General features: G+C 38.7%; 2 protein-coding genes across 4 annotated transcripts in view; both read left to right on the top strand.

The window, feature by feature from the left end:
• The first annotated feature begins 7669 nt into the window (after window positions 1-7669).
• LOC101159165 (myeloid-associated differentiation marker homolog) lies at window positions 7670-8530 on the top strand. The gene has a single exon (XM_011491617.1). The coding sequence runs from the start codon at window positions 7670-7672 to the stop codon at window positions 8528-8530; it is 861 nt and encodes a 286-aa protein (XP_011489919.1).
• A 1142-nt stretch (window positions 8531-9672) lies between these two features.
• The window catches only part of LOC101158917 (testis-expressed protein 2), a 32507-nt gene continuing 26746 nt past the window's right edge, over window positions 9673-15433 (top strand). For 2 of the 3 annotated variants that reach the window (XM_011485739.3, XM_011485645.3), the window contains exons 1-2: window positions 9673-9839; window positions 10327-10430. The gene's annotated coding sequence lies outside the window, so the exon portion shown is untranslated. Of the gene's footprint in view, window positions 9840-10326; window positions 10431-15336; window positions 15423-15433 lie in introns of those variants that run through there. The other variant, XM_023954716.1, reaches the window with a different exon arrangement.

Genomic DNA, 15433 nt, shown 5'->3' with positions numbered 1-15433 from the left:
AGAACAACGGACTGGCGTTGACGTCAGGTCCTGGATCTCCTGAAGTAGGCGGTTTAACGAGGTGATGATTGGAACCAGCTGGTCGCGTCCAGAGCCGAGCAGGAGAGGGAGGGGGGAAGGTGACTGACAGAGGCGCCATGACACTGCCATGTTTTTAAAGACCTATAGTTGAGTTGTTTCAGATGTTGCATCATTTCAGGAGAAAGTGTGCCCTCTGCTGCTGATTTTACATGCATGACCGCATGAACGCCATTCTTCAGTTTAGGATTACTTGGAAGGTAAAACCCCTTCTGTTGCACAGTTTGGGATATGCAGTATGTTTAACTCTTCAACACACATCATTTTAGGTTGGTTTATATCTATCTATGGTGTGCAACATTGAAATAGATGTATCAAAAGTTGCAAGCCTTTAAATTAAACTTTTGTCTTAACACAAAGTTTGAAGGAGTCAGTTGAGGGTGAATATTGGCTTTCATTTGGTAGCAAACAAATATGATGAAACCCTCAAAAAGGGACAGTAGAAGTGAGGTCCACAAAGATTCTGCACTGCCCTCTGCTGGTTGAGAAAAACAATGGAAAAATCCCACTTGAATCACAACAGACACGAGTAGAAAGAGATACAGCAGAGAGGAAGACCGATATGGTAAAGGTCAGGCAAAGGGCCTTTGAAGACATGCATGAGAAGATAGACAGTTTCTCACATTTTAGCCCTTTCATGCATAAGTATTTCAAAAAGAGAGAGATTTTGCATTGATTTTGAGACTGCAAGTCTCAAAATCAATGCAAAATCAAAATCAAAACTTGCTGATTTTTGGGTGATCAATGTTCACCTGAGCTCCTTCTGGCTCCCAGGTGAGCACCTTTTGCCTCACCTGAGAGCCATTAGGAGCTCACCTGAGGCTGACATTTGAGTTTTACATTTTCCATCAAAGGGCAGCGGAACCGTACTTTACTTTGGCTCATCACCTAAAACCTGAGATGAGACAACCTACCAGACTGCATCACCCTCAGAATGACTCAAGCTCTTAAACCCTCCACCACAACTAGATTAGATTAGATTAGATGACTTTGTTTATCCCACGATGGGGAAATAGATGTATCTGTGGCAGCAAAAACAACATTCATTCATTCTCAGACCCGTTCGACCCACTGCCCTCTGGGAGGCGCTACAGAGGCATCAGAAGCAAAACTAACAGACTAAAAAACTGATTCTTTCCAAAGGCAATAACCATCCTCAATTCCCAAATGCACAGATAAAATCCAAATTCCTGTTTACTGACTCTTTCCACATTGTCAACTCTATACCTCATTACCACTTCTTGCACCTCTGACATGTTTACAACTAGTCTTCGTACGCAATTTTGCACAATTGTTTCGGCACTCTTCATTACAGTTTACAGTTTATATTTGCACGCTTTTACATACTTTTTGTTTGTTTGTTTGATTTTATTGTATTACGATGTTTTTGTATTTTTCCCTTCCTTGCTGTTCTTGCACTGATGGCGATGCTTAAATCTCGTTGTACTATGCACAATGACAACAAAGCAAATCTGAATCTGAATCTGAATCATAAATAACAGCAAAAAAAGGACATCAAAAATGACATTCTCATTATAAATAAATACAGCAACGAAAGTGGCGGGTGATCCACTGCAAACATATGATACTTTTTTTTAATATCCAAAAATAGATAAGTACACAAAAAAAGTACACACAATCAAACAACAATCAAACAATAATGTTCTTGGGAAGGAGGGATTAACAAAAGCCAAGAAGTTGTTTTTTTTAAGTTTTAGTTTTAGGTTAATAGTAAAACTTAAAAAAAATAAAACTTGAAAATGAAGTTTAAAAAACAAAGGTCTCAAATTGATTTGATTTTTGATTTTCTTGATTTATTTCAAGCATTGTAGTCAAAGCAATAAAGAATTTACACATATTTATCAAACTCAATACAGAATGATGAAATGCATAGATTAAAAAGACAGAAAATAAAACAAAACAAAAACCTCACTTGAATCACATTTGCTTAATTAAATACAGTGATCATTAACTAAAGTATAAGTAGAGTTTAATTCATTGCTTGAAAAGGAGTGGGAAGAAGCAAGCTTATATAATCCCACCCCTACTGAGTTCATTCATTTGATAGTTTAACAGTGTTTTAAATCCGGTTCTGATCAGATAGATTCTCTTCAAGTAACAAAATCCAGTGCCTAGAAAGGATTGATGATCTTCAGAAAACCTTCATTCACGATTTCAGTAAACAGTAACGATACCGATATGTAATAATAATTGATTATCATTAGAACACATGATAACATCAAACTAGTAATTATTGCTACACATTGCAGATCAAGTAAAAAAAATCAATAGCTTATTGATTGTAATTTAAACATTTCAGTAATCATTATTGCACATTACAATGTAACACTCATTGGTTGTAATTAAATGAGCTTTGATAATTTCACCACAATCAAGTTCACACATGGATTTGGAATTATTCAAACACCTGTTGATCCTTAAATCCTCTTATCTTCATATCCTGAAATAAGAGTTTCTTTATACATTTTCTTGAATATTGGAATATTTGAACATTTCTTGAGCTCATTACTTAAACCGTTCCAAAGTTTAGTGCCACACACCGACACACAGAAACCTTTCTTGGTGGTTCTTATCAGTTTGATCTTGAAGTTCCTACATCCCCTCAGTCTGTAGCCTCCTTCATTTTCTAAGAACTGTTTTTGGATATTGAATGGTAACGATTTCCCACTGGCTCTGTATAAAAGTTGTGCTGTGTAAAAATCCACAAGGTCATGCAGTTTTAAAAGTCTTGATTGATAAAATAGATTGTTTGTATGATCAAGATATCCGGCTTTATGTACAATTCTGACGGCTCGTTTTTGAAGTAAAAAGAGAGGATGTAGTGAGCTCTTGTAATTATTCCCCCAAATTTCTATACAGTAGGTGAAATATGGTAATATTAAGGAGCAGTACAATAAATATCTTCTGTTGTATCCTAATATATGTTTAGATTTATTTACGATTGAAATACTTTTTGAGACTTTAGTTTGTATGTGTCTGATGTGTGGCTTCCAAATTAGTTTGTCATCGATAAAAACCCCTAAGAATTTTATTTCTGTAACACTTTCGATAAAGACATTATTTATTTCAATTGAGAGCTCTTTATTTGCATTGTAGTTTCCAAAAAACATCACTTTGGTTTTATCTAGGTTCAAAGATAATTTGTTTGTAATCCATCCATAATTTTATTTTGTTTAACTCACCCACCTTAATAAGTTCCCTATGATTGTCTGTAGAATAAAATATATTTGTGTCATCAGCAAATAATATGATTTTCATAAGCTTTGAAACATTGAATATATCATTTATGTAAATATTGAATAGCAGCGGGCCCAGAATTGATCCTTGTGGGACACCACAACTTATCTCTTTGGTTTCTGATGTATATTCATCAATCTTGACAAATTGTTTTCTTCCCGTTAAATAGCTTTTGACCCAAGTTTGCGCTAGTCCTCTTATCCCATACACATCCAGTTTGTCAAGTAGGATGTCATGATTGAAAGTGTCAAATGCTTTTTTTGAGTCAATGAAAATTCCAGCTGCATATTTCTTTTTGTCCAGAGCGTTTGTGATTTCCTCCACAGCATCAACGATAGCCAATGAAGTTGATCTATTTTCTCTAAAACCATATTGGTTTTCATTTATAATGTTATGTTTTTCAATAAATAAAGCTAATTTATCATTGAATATTTTTTCTAAAATGTTTGAGAATTGTGGAAGAAGAGAAACAGGTCTATAGTTTGTAAATTGATGTTTGTCTCCACTCTTATAGATAGGAATCACTTTGGCTATTTTCATTTGGTTTGGGAATCTCCCAGTTTGTAATGATACGTTACATATGTATGTTAGAGGCTTAGATACACTATAAATGACTTTTTTCACCACCTTCATATCTATATCCTCACAATCCTTTGAGTTTTTACACTTGAAATTATTCACAATTGATATCAGCTCATTTTCGTTCACATCAGAGAGAAAGATTGAGTGTGGGATCCTGTCGATGCGTGTCTTTGCTAGTTTTGCATTTTGGAATTTCCGCTGCCAACTCTGGACCCACGTTTACAAAGTAGTTATTGAGACCGTTTGCTGCTACATTGATGTCATGGCTTTGACCCTTCTCATCTGTAAATAATCTGGATAAGTTCGCTTTTTTGTCCCATTTTTTAATGATGTTATTTAATACTTCCCAAACTCGATTTACGTTGTATTTATTTTCATTCAGTAGATTATTAAAGTACACTTTTTTACTGTAACGTGTTATTTCAGTTAGTTTATTTTCATACGACTTATATCTTTGTTCAGTTTCTCTTGTCCTCTGTTTTAAGAATTTTTTATAGAGATTATTTTTCTTTTTACAAGTATTTGTAGACCGGTGGTTAACTAAGGGCATTTGGCAAATTTGTTCTTGAATTTATGAATTGGACAGTTCTTATTGTAAAGTGAGCTAAATATTTCTAAAAAACATTTATAAGCAATATCGACATCTTTCTCTCTGTACACAGAGTTCCAGTTTTGTCTGGATAAGTCATTATTTAGAGCATTCATGTTTTTTTCATTTCTTAGCCTTTTGTAGACTGGTTCTTTTATCATTTTCTTTGTCTTCACCTTGATGTCAAATAGTGAAAAAACTGGTAAATGATCAGTTATGTCACATCTCATTAGTCCACTCATATGAGTGTATTCTATATTATTTGTAAAAATATTATCAATGACAGTAGCACTTTGAGTAGTGATTCTGCTGGGTCTTGTTATGGTTGGATATAAACTCATAGCATACATTCTGCTGATAAAGTCGTCGGTGGCTTTATGTTTGCTGGGGTTTATCAGATCGATATTGAAGTCTCCACAGATGTAAAATATTTTGTCATTTAGAGAGTTTAATAGTTAAATTGACAGCATTGGGATGGTTAAAGTCATGTATTTAAATCTATTATAGCGGTAAAACTATGTGTTACTGTACAGTATGCCTGCGACGATTTTTTAAATTAGTTCATATCTGTGGAGGTTTGTGTGTGCTTGTAACAAATGAAAGTTGTCAGTTCTGAAACCGAACTGTGAATAAAGTGACAGCTTTAAAAAAAAAAAAGGAGTTGATTCCGGAGGCACAAATGCTACTTCCTGTCTCCGATGCTCTGCTAATGTTGCAGGTTTGCAGTCACATCCTGCCAAAAACACTGCAAAACACCCCTGAAGTGCATCATGAAGAGTGTCTGCCACCGTTGCTCATCTTGTTGTGGAACGTTTGCATTAACGTATAAAAGCAGGGCAAAAACCACATCTCCTCTGTTTGCTACTGAAATGTTACTGTTTCATTTTTTGGCAGGATTCATTTCTTTAAAGTATTTGGACTTTAAAAGATTGATCTAGAAAAAGTTTCACTGCTACGTCTTCTAGATCAACCTTTTTAAGTTGAGCTGCTGCAAAGAACAGAATCCTTGGATAACACGACCAAAATGACTGAGTCTTTAGACACAGCTATCCTCACATTTTGCGTTTTGGTCAGTTTTGTTCCTCGGCTCAGTTTCACATTTAGAAGGAAGTCATTCATTTCCAGAATAACAAGTTAAAGATATTTTTAGGTTGTCATATAGCTTCATTTAAAAGAATCCAAATCAAGTCAAAACAAACTTTATTTATAAAAATGTGCTTCTCGAAGCGCATTAACATTTAAAATAAAAAACATGCACAATATTACAATAAAGACCCAACCCACTCTTCACCATTCCGTTAACACTCCGTTAGCACATATGACCTGTGACCCATGCGCATTCACATAAGGAATACTTATAAAAGTAACTTCTAAAAGAAACTTTAGGCCTGGCTCTGCTGTGAGGAAAGAGTATTTAGGAATCTCTTCATACCAGAGTCTTTTGTTGAAAGGAAACCTTTTAAAATAATTTTGAGGGGGTTTTCGGTTTTCAGAAACCTAATAGCAAAATTGAAAAATATTCTTCCTGAGTCTCAGACAATGCACACACAAAAACAGTTAGAGGCACCACAAACGCCATCAAGAAAAACTTAAGCCCTTTTTAAAAGGACAATGAAAACATTATTACTCACACAGCAGAAACGGATTAATATTTGATCTCAGTTATTCTGATTGTCTTTCTCTGACAGAAATATGGAATTATTTAGGACCAATTGTTTCAAAAACATTAAAACATAAAGACGCACAACTACTTTTTTGCTAGAAATATGATGTTCAAAATTTCGCAAGATTCAATTGAATAATTAACAACAGAGTGCTCAGTGACAAAAGGTGCTTTACAAAAAAAAAATCAAACATCTTGCTTCACCTTCATTTGTCATTGTCAGAGGTTACAATGAAATTCAGTGGTTTCTGATCTATGCAACACTCATACCTTAAACAAACTATGGTAAAAACTTACAACTGAAAATACATTCAAATATAAAGAAAGTGGATTAATAACTAAAAACACAAACTAAAAAATCATTTGTTGCTAAATACAAGTGCATTTTTGTTTAAAAAAATATCAGGATACCCAATTAAGGTGTTAAAAAATTCAAATTAAATATCCATCGCTGCACAATTTAAGCAGTCTAATAAATAAGATCCAGGTTTAACATTTCCCAGACATGTTTAAATTGTTTATTGCAGTTGGATAAAAACTGTTCTGGTGCGGACAGTTTGCTGTGGATAAACATTTTTATTGCAATTAAATGTATAGATTTTTGGTGCATCTAATTCAGATTCCTGCTGTGTTTTTTTATTTTATTTAAAAGTTACTTCAAATACCTGTAAATATTAACCACTAAACTGACAAATCTGGTGAAGAAAGACAGACATCTGACACGAAAATCAAAGTTTTGATTTTTCTAAACAAATTAGATAAAATCATCCGTTTGCATCAGAATAAGCAAAGCCATGCTCGTGCCGTCAGAGAATAAGGCACCGCTAAACGTGCACCTTGCCGCTTGCACCCACACTCATTTCCATTCACCCATCTCGGCTCATTTTTCCAAGTCTCAGTACGAAGAGGAAGGAATGTTCTTTGCAAAAATCAGCTTCGTCTCTCAGGGGAGTCGAGAGGATTCAGGTTCACCACAGATGAGTGAAGAAACGCTTGTTTATTCTGCAAGAACAAGCCTGCATGTCCTCAAACAATTCTAATTTACTACCGGGGTCTCAGAAAAAAGGGAAGATGATTTCGTGAGAAGTGAGTGTAGGTGGCAGATAACTCTGTTTGCATTCACGTTTATTGTGGTCCTTTGCATCAGCCTCCTGTAAGACTGAAAGTGAGCTGCCACAGCCTTAAACAGGAAGTAGGCGAGGTTTAGTTTCACTGCAACATTCCGCTTCATAAAATACAGAGCAAGAGGTATTATTTCAAACCGTGACTCTCTTTGAAGGAGGACCAGACTGAGTGGAGAACTTAAAAAAAAAGGATTCATCTCTTCATCTAACTTTTGTCTTTTTTTTTTTCATGTTTGAATTGAACTTTTTTTTCAGGATTGATGGTCGGACAGATATCACAGGATCTAAGTGGCTAAGCTTTTTTTTTTGTGACCACATTTTGAAGAACCCGGAGAAGGTGGACCTCAGGTGCCCCCTGGATTGCTCACACTCACCATGCCTGTGATTGTCCTGGAGGCCCGGGACTTCACCAGTCCGCTTTTTCTGACGCGGACATGGGAGGTCATTGCCGGCGGCGTAGCCTTCAGCCTCGCCGCCGTGGAGCACACCGACAGCAACGTGTTCAGGACCTTCTGCATGTTCACCTGGTGTTTCTTCTTCACGCTGACGTTTCTCATCCACGTTCTCAGCATCATTCAGTTTCACAGCCTCATCCCAATTTCCTGGAAGAACCTGACAGTGACGGTGGCAGTGTACGGGGCCCTGATGAGCCTCAGCGCCTCTGTTTACTTCCCTTGGAAGGTGATGCCTCACGAGAAGGCATTTGGCCGCAATGTGGTGGCAACGGTTGCCTCTTGTCTCACTGCAGTGGCCTACACCTCAGAGTCTGTCATGCTCGGCTCACAGGCTCAGGAGCAGAAAGGCTACATGGGCAGCCTGCCTGGGATGCTCAAGATCCTCCAGCTGTGGGGGGGCTGCCAAAATATAACATTGGTCGTGAAGACCATCAGTGAGCTGTCCGGCGAGGGACATACTTGGCAGACTTGGGTGCTGGGTGTGTGCTACGTATCCTGTGTCTTCATGTCTCTCGTCACGCTGTTGGTGATTTTAGGTGACCTGACCGGGCGATGCCTCCTACCTTTTGACAGGTTTTTGACTGGCTTCACGCTGAGTGGCGTGCTGTTCTACATGTTGGCCACGGTGATTTGTTTCACCAAGATACTGCAGCTGCGAGGCCTAAAGGGCAGCATGGAGCTGATCATCACGGAAACGGTGCTCTGCACCATTTCGCTGCTGGCTTACACAGTGGACCTGGCCTTTTCCATCAAACACTTTTTTGACCGGAGTAGCATGTGAAACTGACATGTGCTGGAAAATACTGAATAACGCATGCATTTTGCACATTTGTAAAAGTCAAACAAACTGAACGTTACTGCTTTAAATTACAGGTGATACTTAATTCATTGACTATACTTTTAAAATAAAGACCTGCAGGATGTTTCCATCTCCCCCTGACTACCAGAGAAAAAAAATTGTGCCCATTCTTTATTTTTTCAATCCATAAAACTACAATTCCCAGAGCCTCACTCCTTCACATTTGGTACTACAGAAAAGCCCCAAATGTATGTACGTAGATACTGAAAGAAGTTAATTTAATAGGATGACATGGTAGTTGCTGGTAGTTAGGGAGATATAAAAAAGGAAATGTATATGTTGTTAATGGATTTGAAACAGTGATATGTCCATGAATGAGACGGTTTTGCTGTTGTGTAATAGTATTGCGACATCATTTATTCCACAGTTTGTTTTTTCAAAATAAGACAAGTGTGCTGGGGCAGACAGCAGATTAATGTCATGATGAGGAGAAGGTTTATATGCTGGGGTGCTTGCTGACGTGCTGTCATTAGTGTAAAGAGTTGACCCAACATTTCTGGTTAGAAAAAAAGTGTCACAGAAACCAGAAAAATGCTCATCTAAATTGTGCTTCGTTGCTGACAAGTGAACCTCGACACAGACGTCGTTTCTTAACACGAGATGGCGACACAGCATTTCAAACCTCAGGACTGAATTTTAACTTTAGAAAATATTAAATCTGTCTCTTTTTTTTTTAAATCTATCATGTCAGTTTTTGTTTTGGTAATATATTAATTTGTAAACCTGACTGCAAAATCTCACCTGCTTGAAGTAATTCTATTAATATAAATAAATTTATAAAACATGCTTCATTTTACTTTTTAGTTTCGGGAAAACTGTCAGTTGGGCAAACTTTTAATACGTTTATTTTCGTCGGTGTGGATGAATATCAAAACACTTTACGACATCTCGAAAAGTTTTTGCATTTTATTCTGTTAACGCTTTGCCATCGGATTCAGGCCTGAAAAGACGCTCCGTCGAATAATCGTCCGCTCGGTTCAATCCCATGGAAAGCGGCGCATCCTGGTGCTGCAATCGATTAGTTTGGCCTGGACAGATTCCAGCTACTTTTTTCTTTAAGGAACTGACTCAGTTGGTGGATTGTCAACAGCACGACTTGATGCGTTTGGTACGTGGAGCTGACAACACCTTAGTGCCAAAAAATTCGTTATTTTTACAATATATATAAACATTTTTTTAAATTTGGTTCATTTTCGGAACACCCCGGACAAAATGAAGCCTCCTACTTTCGGTAAGCTAACTTTGAGCCGTTCATTCTGTTCCAAACACTAAGCGATGTGTGTGTGTGTGTGAGAGTTTGATGAGGTGACTCTCCGTCAATTTTTGACTTATTTCGCCTCGAAGCCGACTTTAATTCATCCTTTTGACGGTGAGGTGTTATTTAAACTCACTTTAAAGATAGTTTTGAGCAACAACAGCAACAAAAAAGTGTGTCATTTGTGGTGATCGAACTGGTCTCGCGCGCCTGCTTCACGAGAAAAGCTGGTTTTTCCAGCCGTTGTTTCCAATTAAAGATCAAAACGGTTTTTGACTGACACGTCGGTCGATTAACTTTGTTTCCCCCGAACAGAACTGTCATTTTAACTCGGGTTAGATGCTTTTCTTGTGCCATATGGTTCTTCCGCGGGCCGCTAAGATCTCAGGGGGACTCGAGAAGCTCCTCAAATCGTGGATCTTTTAGCCTCAAATCGTGATTTGGTCTGTTTCTGATGTGGCAGAGGCTTTTTCTGAGGCACCCTGAGCATCATGGATGTATGAAACCTGACTCCGCCACAGGCAGATGCAAGTCTCAGGCTGGATTGAATGGCACTGAGGATACAAGGTAAGCACTTTGCCAGTAAACCTAAACTCATTATTGATCCGTTTCCAGAGCCACAAATGACCTGAGAGGGGGCAAAGTACAGACAGAGGAGGGAATGTGGAGCTCTGGAAAACCAAGAATAATGCTGAAAACCCACTTTAAAGTACCACCAGAAAGGTTTCTGTTAATGAAACATGTGGCGTTACTCTTTAAAGCCCCACTCTGATCATCTTTTGATCTATTTTCAAAGCGTTCCCGGTAGTCTTTCAAGTAGGATTATGTCGTTTTTTAGGACATAGTTTCTGCAGAGCGGCAGTAGTTTATTCGAAATTTGCATCTGAGTTGTGGGTTTGACTGTGGGGAGTAAGCCTACCCTCATTTCCCATCATCCCTTTGTTTAATTCAATTCAATTCAATTCAATTTTATTTGTATAGCCCGAATTCACAACAACAGTCGTCTCAATGGGCTTTCGTATAGGTCATTGAAAAAGTTTAACATAAAATCAAAAGGATCATGAATACATAGAATTCAATAGGAAAATATTAAATTGAACTAACAAACTGACTAAGCCAAACTGGACATCCCTGCCCTTAGACCCCCCTTCGCGGTAACTCTTAAAAAAAACGGATTCCGGAAAAAACGAAGAAACCTCAGGGGTGCCCACATGAAGGAGGGATCCTCCCCCAGGACGGACAGGCGATTTACCAGAACTCATAGAGAAGAATTAACTTATCTAACACTACAACTACATGTATAAAGTCCAGCAGACGAGCTTCATCCAGACGAAATTGGGGGGAGGGCCGGGGGCGCGGAGTCGCGCCGTAGACAGGATCCACAGCCAGGTGTAGGAGCAGGAGCAGAGACGAGGTACTCGGTCAGGTACAGAGCAGAGACGAGCCAGAGGCAGGATCCACAGCCAGGCTACACTCTCTCCTGCTAGCTAAAGGCCGTGTCACACAGCCACTTTGTACATTATGCGAATTTCCCACGTAAGAAATTTCGTTCTTTCGGGATCCATGCATGAAATACGTATTTTGTCCGTTTTTCTTTTTTTACTTTTGTATTGTACATCAGGCCCACATATCATGTTAAAATTATGTAAATGAACAATTCATGTTCTACAGTGAGTAATGATTTCATTGTGTGGTTTAGTCATACTTCTTCTTGGTTTTAATGTGGTTCATTCATTAAAATTTGACCTAAAGAACTACAACTTTTCTTACTTTTTCCAGATATATTAACGTATGACCAAGTTCCATCCATGCAATATGTGCAAAATCTACTTAGAAGCTGTGTGACACGGCCTTTACAGCCCCTCACACCCCCAATCTAACATTAGCTGAGCAAAAAAGTGGCAAGAAGTATCGGAGCTATCCAGGGATCCAGTTTTAGAAGTACATGGTTCTATTTGTCTGCAAGTGGATGCATCAGAATGAAGCGGAGCAGGGAGCTTGTGACCCGCTGAATATAGCCTCTAATGAGATCTCTTTCAAACTGCATTTTTTTTGGGCTGCTCTCGATTTACAAATGTTTGAATCGAGAAATACTCAGAAATGCAACTTTAATCTTAATTTTCTTTATATAGGCCTTCCATGCAATAGAGACATTTTAAAAACACCAAAAACAGGATTTTCATTGTGGGTCTTTAACTGTTAACACGCCAGAACACAGATTTGTTATTTACAGCATAGAAGCTTTAGATCAAATCGGAAGAAAAAAGACTTTGTTACAAGTGGACCCTGAGCATCTTTTGTAAAGTTCCAAAGTCAAAACCGATAACACTGAGGTGTTGATCGGTCCTCCAGGCATCTTTGAAATGCTAAATAACCTGTCGTGCATGGACTCTGTCTTGTGTTTTTTTATCAGCTCATCTCTGTGTTATTGGGTCATCTCTCCCCTCAACAGTTTCCTTTGTGGTCTGTGTGTTGTTCGTGTTTAGCGAGCAACACACAGTGTGGTTTAACAGAGGCTGAAGCTGTGGATTAGTTTAACCTTTCATTCATGCGTTCGTTTGAAGGTAAACTCTCCTTTCCGAGCTGCTCAGTGAGTACTGTTGTCCTGGACAACAGTACTCACTGAGCAGCTCCATTATAGCGTTGTTTGTCTGGAGCCTTGCTCAAGGGTACGTCGGCCACGTGACAGGGGTGGAGCAAACCCTGCTGGGCCCACCTTACCCAACATGTCAACCTGTCGTTTTGCTCCTTGAAGAGACATTTCCATTTGTGGAATAGATCTGAAATTCTCCTATTTCTTTATTTTTCCAGTTCTTGCTGCTCAGACCGTTTTAGTCCTTTTGAATCAGAATAGAATCAAAATCTGTTTCAGGATGTTAACCCAAAATATTTTAACACAAACTCTCCTGTAAATCTATTAGTTACATGAAAAAAGAAAACAATAACGGGAAAGTTCAACCCTCAATCCAACTAGAACTGCATGAACAGGCTTTAAAGGAGCCAAACGTAAAGAAACTCAAGTCAACCTCAATGAATTTGATGAATAAAATGACAAATTTTGAGTTTCCAAAAACAAAAATCTTTTTTGTATAAATTTGACACAAAATATTAATACTTTTAGTTGTCTGTATCTGTTTAGTTTGTATTAGTTGGATTTTGTGAATTTAATTGGCTGCATGTCGGTTCTTGATATTTGATACTTTTAAGATTCTTCACAAACAATCTTGTTGTTTTTAATTTGAGGTAACGGACAATATGACAGCAGAATGTTGCAATAATTCATATGTCTTGATCATTTTGGCTTGAAACCCTTTAAAGAGTCTTTAAAATATTAATGAAGATTGTGATTTGGTGAGAATCAAATGTTAAACGTTCGAATGAAAATCAAGCGAGGTTAAACTAAAACAATGCAGGCAGAATTTATCACTTTAGAACCATTAAAAATGTTAAAGGTGGAGCTTAACTTCAGGCTGGACAGATGTGGACTTTGACTTTTTACATTTACTCTGACAGCTAATGAGCTTTAAATGCTTTAAATGCTGTGGAGGCTTTTTGGCTGCAGGGGTTTGTGATGAAAGCTCGTTTTTGTGATTGCTCAAACGTCTGCTGACCTTCTCTGTATAAAGTGAATACAGTTAAAAAAAATAAAAAAAACGCGTTTTACAAATACTTAAAATAATGTTGAGGAGATTATGGGTGCAGAAATATGAAAAGGTGGAAACTGTTATATTTTATTTACATTTTTAAGTTAGATTTTTTTGTAGGAAACAAACTAAACATTCTTTAATGTCTTTATCTTAACTGGATAAAGTCCTTTGCTTGTATCTCTGCTCTACCATGGCTTTACATTTGGTTCATATATGTGGTACAGTTGGTATTTCTGTTGAAAAGTAAGAATTATTTATCAGAAACTCGTGTCTTTGCCAAAAGAGGAACGGGGTTGTTGCAGATGGAGGGAGGTTTGCTGCTGCAGGTGCAGAGAAAAGGCAGTTATGACTTCAGTATTAAAATGATTTGGAGAAGAAATCTTCTTTTCTTGCCTGGCAACAGCGTTAAAACAACTATCGGTCAGATCTTACAGTCATTTGTGGCTTTAGTTGCTAAAGCTATCATCCATCACAGGCTGACAGTCACCATAGTAGCCATTTCACTCTGGAACTAGTTGCAGCTAAAGATCTTTCACCTCTTTAACAAACACTTCTGCTATTTCTGCGATGCAGTTAAACAGGTTGTGGTGCTTTTATCTTTTTAGGGAGTCTGGAACATTTATATTTCACGTTGCTGTAGGGACCATGTTCCAGTTACTGTGGTCAGAGGCAGAGCCCTTCTGTTGTTTACTGGTTGCATGTTAACCCTGGCTTTAACTCTGTGACCCATCGAGCTTTCAAACAACGGGTTTTAGAAACGCACTTTGTTTGGTAAACTGAGTAAAAAAGTTGTATAATAAAAGATGTTTTCCATCAAAGGAAGTTCTTTCCAGCACTTCCAGAAAATCCAAACTTCATGCCTCTGTCATATGCTAGCTGTGTTTGGACTTTTGGCCCCGTGGCTTTTCATGGTTTCCAGACTCCTGACTCGGCCTATTTGGGTGAAAAGTAATAAAAAAAACAAACCTCCCTTTCTAACAGCGTGACGTTTTGATTTCCAAAACACACCAACAGTCACTCCCTGCTTTGCCATTGGGTTCATGACATCTTCCCTAAATTCCTTAAATGACTTTAATTTTTTTCCTTGTAGAACATGTTGGTGAAGGGATTCTTCTTACCCACACTGTAGTTTTTGGTCGCCTAGATCAAGAGTCAGAAACCTGAAGTTCCAGAGCGGCATGGTGGCTATTTCATCCCTCCATTGTGGCTCTTTGGGTTTTCAAGTAAAATAATTAGTTCAATTATTAAATGAAATGTGAAAAATGTTTGAGCTGGGCAGTCTTGCAGTGATTAATTTTTTCAGACTCCAGTTCCATGACCTTGGATTCACTAGCAGCAGTCTGCATGGTCCCGAATGCAAGCGGCTGAATTGAGCTTCCTCCGTAGGGTGGCTGGGCGTTCCCGTAGAGATAGGGTACTCACCCGCGGAGAGCTCGGAGTAGAACCGCTTCTCCTCCTCATCGAAAGGAGCCAGTTGAGGTGGCTCAGGCATCTAGTCGGGACGCCTCCCTGGAGTGGTGTTCCGGGCATGTCCCACTGGACGGAGGCCCCGGGGAAGACCCAGGACACGCTGGAGAGACTACGTCTTTCGGCTGCCCTGGGAACACCTCGGGGGCCCCCCAGAGGAGCTGGAGGAAGTGGCCGGGGAGAGGGAAGTCTGGGCATCACTGTTTAGACTGCTGCCCCCGCGACTCGGTCCCGGATAAGCGGAGGAAGATGGATGGATGGATGGATGGATGGATGGATGCATGCTAGTGAATCAACAGACATTATGATATCCACCATCCCTCCAGACATAGAAGCACTGCTGTATGTCTCCTGCAGGGTCCAGGTCGTGCGGTCAGCCATCCTGATTCTTTTCCAAACAGGCCTGACATCACAGCCTCTTATGGAGGAAACACACTCAGTCCAGGTAATCAGCAG

The sequence above is a fragment of the Oryzias latipes genome, chromosome 1, assembly GCF_002234675.1.
Source record: "Oryzias latipes chromosome 1, ASM223467v1".
NCBI classification, from domain to species: domain Eukaryota; kingdom Metazoa; phylum Chordata; class Actinopteri; order Beloniformes; family Adrianichthyidae; genus Oryzias; species Oryzias latipes.
This window is presented reverse-complemented; position numbering and strand designations above follow the sequence as displayed.